The sequence below is a fragment of the Misgurnus anguillicaudatus genome, chromosome 3, assembly GCF_027580225.2.
Source record: "Misgurnus anguillicaudatus chromosome 3, ASM2758022v2, whole genome shotgun sequence".
NCBI classification, from domain to species: Eukaryota; Metazoa; Chordata; class Actinopteri; order Cypriniformes; family Cobitidae; genus Misgurnus; species Misgurnus anguillicaudatus.
In genome coordinates, this window is record NC_073339.2 from 40,870,106 (window position 1) to 40,886,805 (window position 16,700).

The window sequence follows — 16,700 nt, forward strand, 5'->3', positions numbered from 1 at the left end:
TTAACTTAAACAAATACTTCAATTTTTAATACATATTTTTAAAATTCAATAAGTTCTTTTTAATTCTTTTTAAAAAGTTCACGTTAAATTTTTTACTTAAAGTGAGAAAATGTAAGTTGAAAAAGCTTACATTTTTTAAGTATTACCAATTGACGTAGCCTATTTCTCTTATTAGAACATGCAAATTTAGCCTTCACAAGGTGCTACTGCAAAAAAATGCAGCATGAAGTAAGAAAAGTAAAGTCATTTGCATTTTGCATTAAACCTACTTTTTTAATATTTAACCTGTGATATGTTGACATAACTTATAAAAACAAGTTGAAATTGTTTAACTTAATTTGTTAAAGTAAAAGTAACCTAAACAAATTAGCGTCGCACACCTGAAGTCAATAGATAGGTGCGTAGGATAAGACGACAAAAAGTCTCAAAATATACAAAGACAATTCCCGCACACTATCTGCTTGCTGAACAAAATTTGTTTAATGAAAGTTGCGTTGCAACGTTGTTCGAAACGTTGCAACACAACTTTCATTAAACAAATTTTGTTCAGCAAGCAGATAGTGTGCGGGAATTGTCTTTGTATAAGTAAAAGTAACCTAAAAATATTGTTGATTTGACAAAAATGCTGCATTTTTAACTGTGCAGTTGGGACCAAATGTGTACTGTTTTGAATTATTTTCTCACATTAGTTTGTGTAAAATGAATAATAAAATGAGATTATGTACTTGTCTTCCCATATTAGAAAATGTAAAAAAAATGTTATTTTTTTGCTTGTCACAATTGAATGGAATGCTCCGTTTAGTAATGGAGGGGGGGGGGGGTGCTAAATATTACTTTTTTGTAACACATACATTTTGCATTAGTCACCCTGTGCAGACTTTACTTGGAATAGTGAGTATCAAAGTTAATAGCAAACTTAAAACAATAAACTGTTTACCAATTACCCAAATGATAACCAATGAAAACACCATAAAACTTCTGTGCCATTGTCTGGTAACAGAATACACTGTACAGCAACCAGACTATATTGTCCCCTTTATTTTGTTAACACAGCTATTTTTCTTACAAGGTAATTGTAAGCACATAGCATTAGATCTGGATTTATTTTATCATGTTTTAAACATTTCGTCCAAGTTTTAGCTTCAGGAATTTGATAATTTTTTTACAATGTTGGGGCTGCCCCATTCCTTACATTGTGACAGGTTTACATAGGGATGGTTTTGCGGACAGCGCTTATCCTAAAATGCATATTTGAGCTGCTTTAATTTAAAAATGCCTTGTACTAATCCACCCCAAGTGTTATTTGTAAGGTTTGTTTGTAAAAAACTACTTTAATCTAACTAATATAACATAGTCCTGGATTAATCTTAACCCTGTCCTAGAAACCGCCCCTTAGTCTTTTTATTTTATGGATTTCAGTAAATCTGGTGGGATGATGTGACTTGGAAAAACATTTGTGAATTAGGGCACACAGTCATGGCATTCATTCTGGTTCATCTATATTTATTAAGGACCTCATTCCAAAAACTCTGATAAACACTTTTAACCTCTTCCATTAATAAAATATAATAATGGCCTCTATACTTCAGTGTCTTTGTAGCATACTATGCAGTTAGTCTTCATTAGAGTTCACTATAAAAAGTGAAAAGTTGGTTCAACTTAAAATGTTACTTTAATTGGTACCACCTAAAAAAATTAAGTCTATTCAACTTTCACCTAAAGTAAAATTTTAAGTTGAAAAAACTATTAATGAAGGTATTTTTAAGTTCACCTTTTACAGTGTAAACCCACATACAGCACATATACAGATGTACAGTAGTAAACAATCTGGTGCCATCATCTCCAAATTATCTCATCTTTTCATCTGGAATGTCTTCATTGAATCCGAGACACTTTAATTTCCTTACCATTTCACTTCCCCCATTATAACACCATTTGCTTTGAAACACAAAAAGGTGAAAATGCTCTTAACAGAAACAGATCTGGACACAAATGACAACTTAATCATAACATGTGATGCTACAGATACTGTTGTTGGTCAGCTATACCAAAATGTTGTAGTGTATTACTTGATATTCATTGAGAAACAAAAATAACTGCTAATAAAAAACTAAAAGCACTAATCAATAAATGTTGTCTTTGTTATACTTGATATGTAGAGCACTAAGTAATTTTTCCTTGGAATAAAGTTTTAGCCCGGGAAAAATCCTACATAAGATTCCAGTCATATTACAGAACATAAATCCATACATAAATCTATCATTGATGGCTAACCTGTTCACTTAAAAAAAATTAACCCAGAAAATGTTATATCTGACCGAACAATGGGTTAAAACAACTCAGCATAGGTTAAATTACAACCCAAGGGGCTGGGGTGTCCTTTATTGACCCAACGCTGGGTTGAAAATCACCCAGCATTTTTTAGTGTTGAGATCGCATGACCAGCTAAATACTGCTAGATATTTGTGAATTTTATTATATTTTCCAATTTCTTTTGTGGAAAAAATAATCATGACTGACAGATTCAGCCACCAATGGAGCATTTCTACATTCATCCCATTTTTACTATTGCAAACTCGAAAAAATGCTGTGTTATTTTTAAACCAGCATGCAGTCAAAAAGGGACGAGCCCAGAAATATTTTATATTTGACCCAAACTTGGGTTAAAACAACCCAGCATGGGTTAAAATACAACCCAGCAGGCTGGGCTCGTCTCTTTTTGACCGAATGCTGGGCATTTTTTGAGTGATTCTGCATTCAGCCGATACATGTAAAATCAAAAATTTTTGTATCAGCCAGAGTAATGTAAATGAAAAATTACTTAGTGCACTTTTAAAATTTTGGAATAAATAGGAATAAATATGTCTTGCTAAATAAATAGCACATGGTGATTATTTGATCTTTACTGTCAATGTAAAACCTTTGGGTAGGTAATGATCAGTTTAGCTCGAGTTACTGAGACTGCATCATCATTTAATTCTGTATTATAAGTGCACACTACAGAGGTGAACAGCATCTCCACCCCATTGCTAAAATGTGGTACGTCACAATACGTTTAGCTAACATAAACAGCAGTTTATGTCCCTCAGCGTGTCTGCTGTATATTCTTTGCCTTCTGATTGGCTGTGGATTAAAACGCGGGTGGAATCTTGTAGTCAGGAGGGCGGGTCTCCATGGTTTCGATGAGCGGTGGACTCTGGTAGGCGTTGACGGGGATAGTCGTCTGGCCAATCATGTCATTGGATGGGTACGGCTGTTTAGGAGACTGGCTGGCCACAGGCTCGATGGTAAACAGGGTCATGTCAGTACCGAGCAGGAACCTCTGAATGGCGCACACAGTGAGGCCCGCCTAGTTAGAACAACCAGGATTATGGTGTGTTAGTGAGGTTAACATGTTAGGAAAACAATTAGGTTTAAGTATCAAGTAAAGTAGCTAGAGTTAGTGGAAATCCTTGAGTTAAGCAAACGAATGACCAAAAGAAAGACCCAATGAAGACTGTAGCATGCACAAACTGTATTGCCATTCCCTATTTTAAAGGAATAGTCTACTAATTTTCAATATTAAAATATGTTATTACCTTAACTAAGAATTGTTGATACATCCCTCTTATCATCTGTGTGCGTGCACGTAAGCGCTGGAGCGCGCTGCGACGCTTCAGTAGCATTTAGCTTAGCCCCATTCATTCAATGGTACCATTTAGAGATAAAGTTAGAAGTGACCAAACACATCACCGTTTTTTCTATTTAAGACGAGTAGTTATACGAGCAAGTTTGGTGGTACAAAATAAAATGTAGCGCTTTTCTAAGCGGATTTAAAAGAGGAACTATATTGTATGGCGTAATAGCACTTATGGGAGTACTTCGACTCGGCGCAGTAACACCCTCCCTCTCCCATTATGAGAGGGAGAAGGGGAGCTGACTTTTCAGGCGAGTCGAAGTACTCCCAAAAGTGCTATTACGCCATACAATATAGTTCCTCTTTTAAATCTGCTTAGAAAAGCGCTACGTTTTATTTTGTACCACCAAACTTGCTCGTATAACTACTCGTCTTAAATAGGAAAAACGTTGATGTGTTTGGTCACTTCTAACTTTATATCTGATTGGTACCATTGAATGAATGGGGCTAAGCTAAATGCTACCGAAGCGTCGCAGCGCGCTCCAGCGCTTACGTGCACGCACACAGACGACAGAGGGATGCACCAACAACTCCCAGCCAAGGCAATAACATATTTTAATATTGAAAATGAGTAGACCATTCCTTTAATTTCCTGTCAAAACAGACCAGTGCAGTTTAGTATTTACTTGAAACTAGTATAGGAAATCTATACTACTGAGAGGCTGTTATGTGGTTTGGACAAAAGCGCCTGTTTATCCTCCACAAAGGAAATGTTCTTAAACCTGTGCATTGCAAATAGACACAGGTAGGCCTAAAACACAAACACCAACATCAAATCAAATGTGAATGTAATTATGAGCATGTGTGGATGGGTGTGGAGAGCAGTGTGGTTTCTTACCCAGGTAAGAATAGAGAAGAAAGAAAAGGCAATAGCTGCCCGGGCTGCGTCTGACGCTTGCTCCAGTGGCAACTCCTTAGGGGACGTATGGCTCCACTGATTGGCCAGAAAGCAAAATCCCACAAACCACAGGAATGTCCAGAATCCTGAGATAAGAGATTAGAAAGTGTTAGAAAGATTCTTTAACATGCAATTATAACTTAAATCAGATCTAACTCCACCTCTTTGGGCCCGATGGGTGTGGCTTAAAGGCGGAGTCCATGATGTTTGAAAGCCAATGTTGATATTTGAAATCACCTAAACAAACACGCCCCTACCCCAATAGAATCTGGACCTTCTGTTGATAGACCCGCCCCACACATACGCAACCCGGCATTTGATTTGATTTGATTGGCTATAAGTGTGTTTTGGTAGTCGGCCCGTCTCCTTTTCCAAAGCGTTTTTCAAACATCGTGGACTCCGCCTTTAACCTATTCCAGCTGACACTCTCTGTACTTGGGGGTGAATCATGACCTTCTGGGTGGGGCTATAACAAGTCCAGACCCACCTCTCTGGACCTAGTGGGCTGGTTTTGACTTAGTCCAGCTCCACCTTTCTGGACTTGAGGGTAGAGCATAGTGGGTGGGGATCTATCTGGTGGGGGTTTGATCTAGCCCAGCTCCACCACTCTGGACCTATTGGGCGGTGCTTGACCCACTCCAGCTCCACCTCTTTAGACTTTGGGGTAAAGCATGACTAAATTGGTGCGGCTTTATCTAGTGGGGGGGATGATCTAGCCCAGATCCACCTCTCTGGGCTGATTGGGTGGTGTTTGACAAACTCCAGCTCCACCTCTCTATACTTGGGGGTGAAGCAGTACCTAGTCATTGGGGCATTAACTAGTCTAGCCCCACCTATTGCGACCCATTGAGTAGAGTTTGATCTTGCCAAGCTCCACCTTACTGGACTTGGGGGTGGAGCATGACCTAGTCTGGACCAAGTGGGTGTGGCTTTTACTAGTCTAGCTTTACCCCTCTTTGGACCTAGTGGGTGAGGGGTTGACCTACTCCAGCTCCTCCTCTCTAGACTTGGGGGTGAAGCAAGATCAAATCTGGGGCTTTATCTAGTGGGTGGTTTGATCTAGCCCAGCTCCACCACTCTGGACCTATTGGGTGGTGCTTGACCTACTTCAACTCCACCTCTCTAGACTTTGGGGTAAAGCATGACTAAATCGGTGGGGCTTTATCTAGTGGGGGGGATGATCTAGCCCAGCTCCACCTCTCTGGGCTGATTGGGTGGTGTTTGACCCACTCCAGCTCCACCTCTCTATACTTGGGGGTGAAGCAGTACCTAGTCAGTAGGGCATGAACTAGTCTAGCCCCACCTCTCGCGCCCCCGTGCGTAGAGTTTGATCTTGCCAAGCTCCACCTTACTGGACTTGGGGGTGGAGCATGACCTAGTCTGGACCAAGTGGGTGTGGCTTTTACTAGTCTAGCTTTAACTCTTTGGACCTAGTGGGTGAGGGGTTGACCTACTCCAGCTCCTCCTCTCTAGACTTGGGGGTGAAGCAAGATCAAATCTGGGGCTTTATCTAGTGGGTGGTTTGATCTAGCCCAGCTCCACCACTCTGGACCTATTGGGTGGTGCTTGACCCGCTCCAGCTCCACCTCTCTAGACTTTGGGGTAAAGCATGACTAAATCGGTGGGGCTTTATCTAGTGGGGGGGATGATCTAGCCCAGCTACACCTCTCTGGGCGGATTGGGTGGTGTTTGACCAACTCCAGCTCCACCTCTCTATACTTGGGGGTGAAGCAGTACCTAGTCATTGGGGCATTAACTAGTCTAGCCCCACCTATCGCAACCCAGTGAGTAGAGTTTGATCTTGCCAAGCTCCACCTTACTGGACTTGGGGGTGGAGCATGACCTAGTCTGGACCAAGTGGGTGTGGCTTTTACTAGTCTAGCTTTAACTCTTTGGACCTAGTGGGTGAGGGGTTGACCTACTCCAGCTCCTCCTCTCTAGACTTGGGAGTGAAGCAAGATCAAATCTGGGGCTTTATCTAGTGGGTGGTTTGATCTAGCCCAGCTCCACCACTCTGGATCTATTGGGTGGTGCTTGACCTACTTCAACTCCACCTCTCTAGACCTGGGGGTGAAGCAGTACCTAGTCGGCAGGTTTTAATTAGTCTAGCCCCACCTATCGGGACCCACTGGGTGGAGTTTATTGTTGCCCAGCTCCACATCTCTAGACCTAGTAAAGATAACACTAATACAAGCCAACTGTTGGATCAAAGTCACATAAATATATAAAATAATAGAGATCAAAAGTACTGGAACAGAGCTCAGATGCAAAAGCTGCTAAACGCCCCCTCTGTCAAATATGAGATAATGATATTACCTTAAAGCTCTCGGCACGTATAATACGTTCATCAAATACTTTAGCTTCAAATCGGCTTAATTCCGGCATCAAGTGATTCAGAAATACTGTTTTGTTGGCAGAATACATTAAGAGTGTAATACAAAAAAAAAAATCACCCGCAGTTACAAGTCATCCAAAAATATTTTTAATGATATTCGGGTCATTGTCTCTCAGGTCGTTTGAAATAAAGATGCCAATTAACTATTTGAATTACTACTTTAAAAAAAATGCGGGCCAGGAAGTGGGTCGGGTACAATATATTTTTTATTTGCGGTCAGAAGCACTTAGAAAATTTTGCATCTGAGTTCTTATATATCTTATTCAAAACCTAACATGTTAAAACATTTGTGCGAATGTGTTGAAATAATAACCAATTTGCCCCCCCCCCATCATTTATATATATGATATTATATGCAGAAATACTGACAAAAAATTTAGCTATGCGTTTTAATTTTAAACACTTTTACAGCACCTTGTTAACTGCAGCCATTTTATGTTTGAAAGTATATTTAGTTCATTGTGGCTATGAGCACATTCACACTCCCAGTACATTTCTCACTCCTTCATGAAGACATCTTCAAAGAAACTACAAAAATTTAATACCCCTCTGTGTATGACTCATCATATACCAACATAAATTAATTAACATAAAAGCAAACCCTAATGAATACTAATAAATGATTAGGACCTTTGATGAGTCATCAATGCCTATAAATATTTAGGATCTTGTATGGAACTCATTGCAAACTGAGAAAGTGCTAAAATAGAAATTAGACAGTGGGTGCTAAACCTGAATAGATGCACGCATGACTCCCATACAATAAGCTACTTGACCTTTATAGCTCAGGAGATCGCAGAAATAAATATGCATTGTTGACAAAAATCACAAAAAAAACTTTGATTGAAGAAAAACAGAATAAGGAAACATTTTAAAAGTTTATTTAAAGTCCCCCCCTGTGAATAAGTGTATCACTTAAAACTCATCTTTGCGCATCATCATAGCATAAATAAAAGTTTTACCTTTAAAACAGCTTGAATATAACACCCTTGTCTCATTTAATATACATGGAATTATTAATATGCAAATTAGCCTAACTTAATTGCACAGCTCAGCCTATTGATATGAATATGCAAATTAGTCCATGCCACCACTCTTTTGCACCACATAGATGCTGCATTCGGCTGTTTCAACCTGCGAATGAGATTGTGGCCAATTTTATAGAGAAAATGCTCAGCAATGGTGTTGAATTATGAATTTGTTTGTCTTGAAGCACATTAAAAACATAGACATAAAATCATATAAACAATAAAAACCTGTTTTCAACACATGGGGGACTTTAAATTTTGCCACGATAATATTTCTCAGTCTTTTTCTCCCTGAAACCCTTCCAAACAGCTTGTAATAATGTAGGTTTGTTTTTTAGGCTTTCTGGCCCCAATAATCATTTCTGCATTTTGCCTTGTAATTATTAGATAATTAATGTAAATGGTTCTGTGATATTTATTTTGACCAATACTATAGGTGCTACTGTATAGATGCTAGTGTGCGTTTTACCTGAAAAGACCACTTCCAACAGCACTGCTCGCTTTCTGTCTTTAACACTGCTGATTTGGGGGAAATAGACATCCAAGGCCAGTAACAAGACACTGGCTATGAAAGCCACGATTCCTATTGTGATGCCATAGTTACAGGCGTCTGTGTTCTTATTAAAGACACAGTGCAGTCGCTCGCTGCCCATATTCACATAGCCTTCGTTTATTATAGATGCAAAGACCACCATGGAGAAGATCTGGAGAGCGGAAAGAAAGAAAAGAGACGAGTTATCATTTGTGGACACAAACAGTTTTGAAAAATGGATTGGAAAAATTTGGCACATTACTATCAGTACCATGGTAGGGTATACTAGAAAAGCCTTTTCTTGTCTTATAGATTATACATGATACTGTAAATGGAAGTGACTCATAATTCTTTATTGATGCCTAGCAGCATATGCCTTAAAGCAATTTCATTTACACCTGACAGAGAAAATGTGGCTAATTCACACTAATGCATCAATACACACACCACGCCTATCCAAACGCTGCCAAAGTCTGTTTTTGTTTGAGTAGCAGTAAAAAAATCTGTAGCAATGCTTAGGTACCATGAATGTGCTATTTGTGGCAAAGCAACTCTGTATAAATGCATACATCACATGCACAGTCGCCATAGAAACAGATACAGCTGCTGTGATTATTGATCGGCTGGATAAAGCATCTATCCATCTATATATATCTATATATCTTTTAAGTTATTATCATCACAGAGTAAGGCCTCACCCCTTGACAGAAATATGGTAGTTTCTGGCTAATGCAGTTACCATAGTTACTTTCTACAATAACCACGGTACAAAAAGAATAAAAGAAAAATGAAAGAAAATTAATAAATAAAGAACATATCAGTTTGATTTCGTTAGTGTTTAAAAGAAATTATTTCTTATGTAGCCTATTATTTTACAGTAGTAAAACGTCTCATAAAAACCCATATAAACTATAGTATGCCTAAAACTTGAAGTAATAAATACTGCAATCAATAACGTTAGGTCAAAACCAGCTTTAAAGCTGCGTAAAGACGCATTGCGTGCGTCATAACCACAGCAACATCTGACCTGTCCGTGCGACGAAATACCATATTATAACATTAAATACATATTTAGAGACCTCCGTAAAATATAAAACATTCAAAGAAAAATACATGATGCTAAATTTAAATGCAACCAATCAAAATCATTAAAATAACCGTTAGAAATGTGTAACTGATATGGAGATACACATGATTCTGTGAATCACAAATCATAAAAGGATGCTGATCTTCTTACCCATGCTAGAACTCTTAGGATAGTCTGGGGCCGTTTGACAAATGCGATGAGGTCGAAGGCCGAACCGGCTCGCCCGGCTCCGAACGAGCCCACTTCATCCATCCTGACGGCCGTGTAGCGCGCTTCCGCGATTCTGCGGAACAGGGAAGGTAGGCGCGCTCACGAGAGACTGCCTTGCTCACCCATCAGCAAGCAAGCGCCGGTTGCGGACTGCCACAACTGAGCTCGTGCGCGTGTCTGACAGGGACAGCATGCTGCAAAGAAACCAGTTGGTCCTCATGGATAGATAAAAAAAAAATTCAAAACATATCGCCAATTATCGTGCTTTTTAAGCTTTTTTATTTAAAATACAATATGGGCTAAAAAGCAGTTGCGGTCTGTCAGAGGCTGATGGCACTCAAAACTTTATTCAGAACGAACAAAACTGTTATTCTAATCTAGTTGCCTCATAATGTGCCTAACGTTTGATTAATGTAGTCTTACTGCACCTCTTGTTTAATAAAAGGTGTGTTTGACTTTATCCGGTGCATACGTCTGTGATTCGACGCTGCGCAGACATCAAAGTACCGCGAGAGCAACCCAAAAACTGTTCTTTTGAATCGCTCTCGCGGTAGTTCTATGTCACAGGCCGAACAATCTGCGCAGCGCCGCATGAAGTCGAACACACCTAGGTCTGCTTGTTGGTAAACTGACCAATCAGGCAAGATATTCAGATTACGCAACGTCATTTGCCTCCGTCCAAAATTTGTCCCCAAACGGCAAACGTACGTCTTGTAAAGGTAAAAAATTAGCCTTATTTAGCATAAACTTGCAAAAATAACTTTAGTGACTTTAGCTTAATGCGTTGCCGTTATTAAGTCTACTGAGTGAGGAGTCATTAAGCAAAATAACTGTCCAAAGTAGCCTACTGAAGAATCTACAAATGTAAGACTGGACTAAAACATAATTTATTACCACAAGGAAGGATAAGAAGATGGACTTTCTCTTCACAGACTGTGGGTGAGTGGATGGAGATGTTGGATGGGGCTTCCCATTCATTTATAAATGTTTGTATTGGTGAAGTCAGAGTATGGTATACTTTGGGGTACCAGGTAGATACCAGGGTGTATACAGTACATACAATACATCATTCAGTATAGTATAAAAGCAACACATTGCCAGAGTATCTGACTATTATAGAATTGTTTATTTTTTTGTACTTATTTGATACAAAAAGTAAATAACTAATGTGATCTCATAAAGTATTATGCATGAAAATATGATTTTGTTCTTTCAAATGTTAAAGGTAATTTGAATTCATCATAAATAAACCCAATTAACTTTTTTCTCCAAAAAGTGCTAACCCAATCATGTGGCTGCAGTGTGATATCTTGAATTAGTTAACATCACAACTGTTTTAAATACTACATAGATTTACAGTATGTATGCACTGTATGAAAGATTTTTTTTCTTATAAAGATGATGCAAATATTCCTGCTACAAATCCTAGAATATTATGCATCCCCCCCAATCTTTTGTTTTCATCGTCCTTGCTTTTGATGACATTTACAAGACACTGGTTAACTCAATAAATGATCCTTTAACTTTGTGGACATCACTCTTTTTTATCCAGCTTTAAGATCAAAATCATCCTCAATAACATTCCAGTGCCCTGTCATATCTTTAAAAGACATATGGTGGCAGTGTAGCATACCGAAAAGCATTCAAATTATTGTCTTGTTTGCAGGGTAAACATAAACAGACTACAATGCATTTAACAGTCTTTCAGAATTAAAGTGCATTAATTTGATATATTAAAGGGGCCATGGCATGAAAATCTGACTTTTTCCATGTTTAAGTGCTTTGATTGGGTCCCCAGTGCTTCTATCAATCTAGAAAATGTGAAAAAGATCAACCCAGTAATTAGTTTTGGTAAACCATTCTCTACAAGCACATGAAAAAATAGGTTGTTGAAATTTGGCTCTCCTTATGATGTCATAAGGAGCTCTTATTATAATAATACCACCCCTTAAAGGACAAGTTCGGTATTTTACACTTAAAGCCCTGTTTTCAGATTGTTTATGATGAAATAGAACGGTTTTGACTGAAATTTGGACATATGATGCTGGCCCGAGAATTTTCGGGTGTTTCTTTTATCACCTCCCACCTCTAGAATGGGTTTATAGGTGCACAGGAACAATCCTTCCTAAAATGCATTAAACTTTCATTTACAAAGACGTGAAACTCACCAAGTGGTCAGGGGTCTTCACTGATATGCTCACACAAAAATCGCTGCAAAAAACGCATTCCAACAGGTTTTATCGTAGTTTTGTCCAACTCCATTGACTTGTATTAGATGTGCTGTGAGGTACGGTATTACTCCGCGCTGGGATTTTTTTTGTATTCTTGGAATTGGCAAAGGCGGATTATCTCCACCAACTGGGCTGGAGTGTTTATTATTCAAGCTCTCAGCGGAAGAATGTACGGGTGTGAGGCATTTGGAAAAATAGGGCCACCAGTTTACAACGAATGCTAAAACACCTGTTGGAAAGCATCGTTTGCAGCGATTTTTGTGTGAGCGTATCAGTGAACACCCCTGACCACTCGGTGAGTTTCACATCTTTGTAAACGAAAGTTTAATGCATTTTAGAAAGGATTGTTCCAGTGCACCTATACACACATTGTAGAGGTGGGAGGTCAAACAACGATCACCCGAAAATTCTCGGGGCAGCCGCATATGTCGAAATTTCAGTCTAAACCGTTCTATTATATTATATATACCGAACTTGTCCTTTAATCTGCACTATCCAACCACAGCACTGCCATTTAGTGCAGAGGAAAGCACAATTAAGTTTTAATTGCAACAAATCACCATCACACCAAAGATTTATTTGACATCTTAAAAAAGTCTTGTGCCATGGCCCCTTTAACTCAAATTAACTTCTGTTCATTGAAATTTGAAACAATAGATAGTCATTTACATTTGATATCTGACTTAACTGGAGTACAAGATTATGAGATGCCTTATGTGAGTACTCGGCTAAAAAGAAGAGTACTGAGCCTCAACAGCGTCAGGTAGTCTGTTCCAGATTTAAGAGCCAATGTGCGAAAATCCTGTACTTCTTTTAGTGGACTTTTTGTGACCTTGGGCCTCATTTATAAAATGCTGCGTTAAAACCATCCTACATTTGATCTTACGATCATTTAACAAAAATGCGTAGGTGTGATTCATAAACCGAACGTACGTGTAGAAAACGTGCGTACCCCTTTCAAATCTGTAAATCGCAAATGAGCTTGAACTTGTGCGCGCAGCCGAGCAGTTTCAGATCTCCGCCTTTAAACGATGCCTAATTAATGTCATAGACATATAAAAAGCGCTTGTCAATGTTTAAACCCAATTTTAAACAACAAGAATGGCTTATATTTCAAAAAACCTGCAGCAATCAGACAAGCAAAAGTGCGTACGTCTGCTCAGACCCTGACGTGGCGCTAACACTTTTATACGTCAAAGACAGTTTTATAAATATGGACTTTGCTGTGGATTTTTGCGTACGCACACTTTACGATCAAATCTGTGCATACGCATGCTTTATAAATGAGGCCCCTTGTATGTCCAATAATTTTAAGTTAGTAGCATAGTTACTTGTAGTTAACTACTCCCCAACACTGGTTGTAACTACGACAACTAGAATTAGGAACGCCTCCTAACGACCTAACTGAAAGAGACTAGCGACACACAAAGTCACTGGCAGTGTGCATGCACAGTAAGGGTTTTGTTTTTGACCTTATCTGCCAATAATAATTAAAGCGTAACTAAACCCCTGGTCAGAGCCTGACTCCACCCACTGGCAATGTTTGAAAAATGCAAGAAAAGTGGGCAGATCCCAACAGAGATCGAGGGGACGAACTAAGCTCGTACCAAGCATGTGGTGAGATCGTAACAAGGGCGTGGTGAGCTTGAACCTGCTTACGTCACGAGTTACTTTTTGGACCCAGCAACATCCAATAGGAAAATTCAACTGCAGTAGCCACCGTTCAACCTGAAGAGGGCAGCACTCAGACATTTTTACACCATATATTGTAGTATTGAAACACTTTATATCAGGGTCCGAAATTAACACCCGCCAAGCGCCAAATGCGGGTAGATTTTCCGTTTGGCGACTAAATTCAAAAGGCTACCCGCCACACATGCAATATAATGTGTTTGCCAGTAACTAATCTGGGGACGAGGTGAGCTAACCACAGAACGTCTTTACGCTCCAAGTCTCGCACTAGAGACGGTCTGTTGCTAGCTAGTACTGCAGGTAACTTGCGGTCTGCAGCTATCTGCTGCATATTAGCTATCAAAATGCATCCCCGCCCTGCCCGTCGGGCTATCTTGACTTTATAGGGAGGAAAAATATATTTAAATGCTTATGCAGTCTTTCACAGATTTTGGATGTGTAATAATTGGTGTATGAAATTCAGGCATTGGGTAAATTACGTTTGAGCGTGCGCTCGAGTTTTACTTTCACTTTCGCGATCGCGCGAAAAGACGCAGTACAGGAAGCAATCCGTCAGGATTTGTCATGGATTTGTTGGGCATATCCTCCAACTTCGTCCTGTCAGTCTTTACTATCCTCACGTAAGAAAATTTAATCTCTCGCAGCAAGCTTTAAAGTACAGATTGTACGGGCAGTGAAGAGAGTGACTCTGTGCACAATCGCTCTTAAAGCGACAGTAACCCCTGTTTTTCTAATCAAAAAAATGATCCAATCTGTAACTAGATGATCCAAACTGTGAGTTTTGTGACCCACTAAACCACTTTTAAATGGTGAGTATATCTGATATGGGGATGAGCAGGAAAAGTTGGTTTACATGGAAATCCAGTCTTTTTGTTTGTTAAAAAAACAACAGCATCAAAACAACAACAAGAATAGCAGATTAAACATTGTGGCTAGAGGCCCTATTGGCTTTGTATTGGCAAAATTTGGCCTGTGGTAAAACTAATTGAATAAGCCTGTGCTATGCCCACAAAGTCAAGTGGCATTTTCTTATCTGTGACTTCAGTTAATATTTCAGATTCAGAATCTGATGTATAGATATTTCACTTCGGTTAGAAGAAAAATTTGTACTGATGATTGATATGTACTGAAAATTGTTATTTGTGTTTTGATAGATATTTTGTCTTAATACTCTACATTAAAAATAATGTATTTTTTATTCGGGCTACTTGCATTCATTTCGGGCTACCAAAAACTGAAGAGTTCCTGCCCGAAGGGCTACCAGGGATTTTTGCGAGCCCTGCAATGAATACAGCAAAGGAAATCAATGTACATGTGACAAAAAAAGGCTGTTTATTATTCTGGCCGGTAAAAATATGCTTGGCTGGTGGATTTTTTCATCTACCAGTCCCCGTGGCAGGTGAGCCAAAAAGTTAATTTCGGACCCTGCTTTATATCCAAATGTCAAAAAACTTACTAAAATCAATGAACAGCACTAATAAAGCATCATTCTTACAGATGATTAACTAAAAAAAGTTGGTTAAGGGTTTAGTTACTCTTTAAGTTAGTAGCATCGTTACTTGTAGTTAACTACTCCCCGACACTGGTTGTAACTCCGAAAACCAGAATTAGGAACACCTCCTAACGCCCTAATTAAAAGAGACTAGCGACACACGAAGTCGCTGGCGGTGCGCATGCACAGAAAGGGTTATGTTTTTGACGAATCTTCGTGACAGCGGTCTTTGACACATGCTATTTACATCATTGTCCGAAATCACTCACTCATTTTTGTTTAATCCTTCCACATATAGTGGACTCAAATGTCATAGTAAAGGAGTGAAGAAGAGAACTGTTTACAGCATATGACTCTTGCTCTCTCAGACTTTTGGACTCTGAAATGATTCCCCTTTACAAGAGACACACCCATGTGTTCTGAGACGATTATTATTATTCACCTTTGCACTTACTGCAATTGGACAAGAAGTCACTAAATTTTTAATCACTGAAATTAGAGTGTGTCTGTGTGGAGCACTGCTTTTAAGTAGTTCTTAGATGCAAGGTAACTCCAGTTCTTGGCTCTGACCTGGTCACTTCTATGGTTACAACCTTCCGTCAATATTGTAATTACTCCTGTGCCAGTGCTCCAGTGACACTGATTGTCAGTGGTCATGTTTGAAACCTTCAACTGCTGATCATTAGTAATCTATAAAATCATTGTAGACACTATATTCCACCACTTGACAGTGTATATCCATCAAGTAATCTTTTCAGTGTTAGTATTCAGTGCCGTAGTTTCTGTCAAATGGTATTACCATCTTTTCCATCAATTTACCTTACAGTTCTTTTTCGTAAAGGAGTATTTTCATCAGGCCGATGAAGATTAGTTGATCGAAACGTTGCAACGCAACTTTCATAAAAAAAAAAAAATTCAGCAAGCAGATAGTGTGCGGGAATTGTTCTTTGTATATTTTGAGACTTTTTATCGTCTTATCCTACGCACCTATCTATTGACTTCAGGTGTGCGACGCTAATTTGTTTGAGTAAAGAAGTATTTTAAAAAAAATATTGTGTAAATGGTTTAAATAATTACAATTAAAAAAAACATTGCTCCTTATGACCATAAATGTATATCACTTATCTATCAAGTAAATTTTTTAAATAATTGTATAGTAGTATATACTCTCAAATACCAAATCATTACCATAGTTTCTGTCAAATGAAAAAGTAAAAAATGTAAGCCAACACTCTAAAAAACGATTCGTTGGCTGAACCACCATAGCTTATGAAAGTAATTGGATTAAACACAAAAAACTTAGTATTTATAACTTTTCAATCTATACTTAACTTATTTAGTATGTGTAACACTAACATTTAAGTTTCCAGGTGAACTTAAATGTATCCAAAAATAAAATGAAAAAACATAATTAATGCTAACTACTATAACAATTGCATCAATATTAAGTATATCTAGC

General features: G+C 38.6%; 1 protein-coding gene across 1 annotated transcript; it reads right to left on the reverse strand.

Moving 5' to 3' along the window:
• Nucleotides 1–1,482: 1,482 nt before the first annotated feature.
• On the reverse strand, nt 1,483–9,969 carry syngr3b (synaptogyrin 3b). Its single transcript, XM_055205981.2, has 4 exons — nt 9,767–9,969; nt 8,467–8,701; nt 4,515–4,660; nt 1,483–3,349 (listed from the first exon to the last, which is right to left on the reverse strand). Exons 1-4 carry the CDS (start codon nt 9,866–9,868, stop codon nt 3,131–3,133), a joined length of 702 nt encoding a protein of 233 aa, XP_055061956.1. The 5' UTR covers nt 9,869–9,969; the 3' UTR covers nt 1,483–3,130.
• Nucleotides 9,970–16,700: the final 6,731 nt, after the last annotated feature.

What these genes read in the sequence shown, in the direction of transcription:
- syngr3b (XM_055205981.2), bottom strand. Translation starts at nt 9,868, where the DNA reads ATGGATGAAGTGGGCTCGTTCGGAGCCGGGCGAGCCGGTTCGGCCTTC. An exon ending in TCCTAAGAGTTCTAGCATGG is followed by an intron (nt 8,702 to 9,766) that starts GTAAGAAGATCA and finishes TCCGCTCTCCAG; the next exon opens with ATCTTCTCCATGGTGGTCTT. An exon ending in GTTGGAAGTGGTCTTTTCAG is followed by an intron (nt 4,661 to 8,466) that starts GTAAAACGCACA and finishes CTCTTATCTCAG; the next exon opens with GATTCTGGACATTCCTGTGG.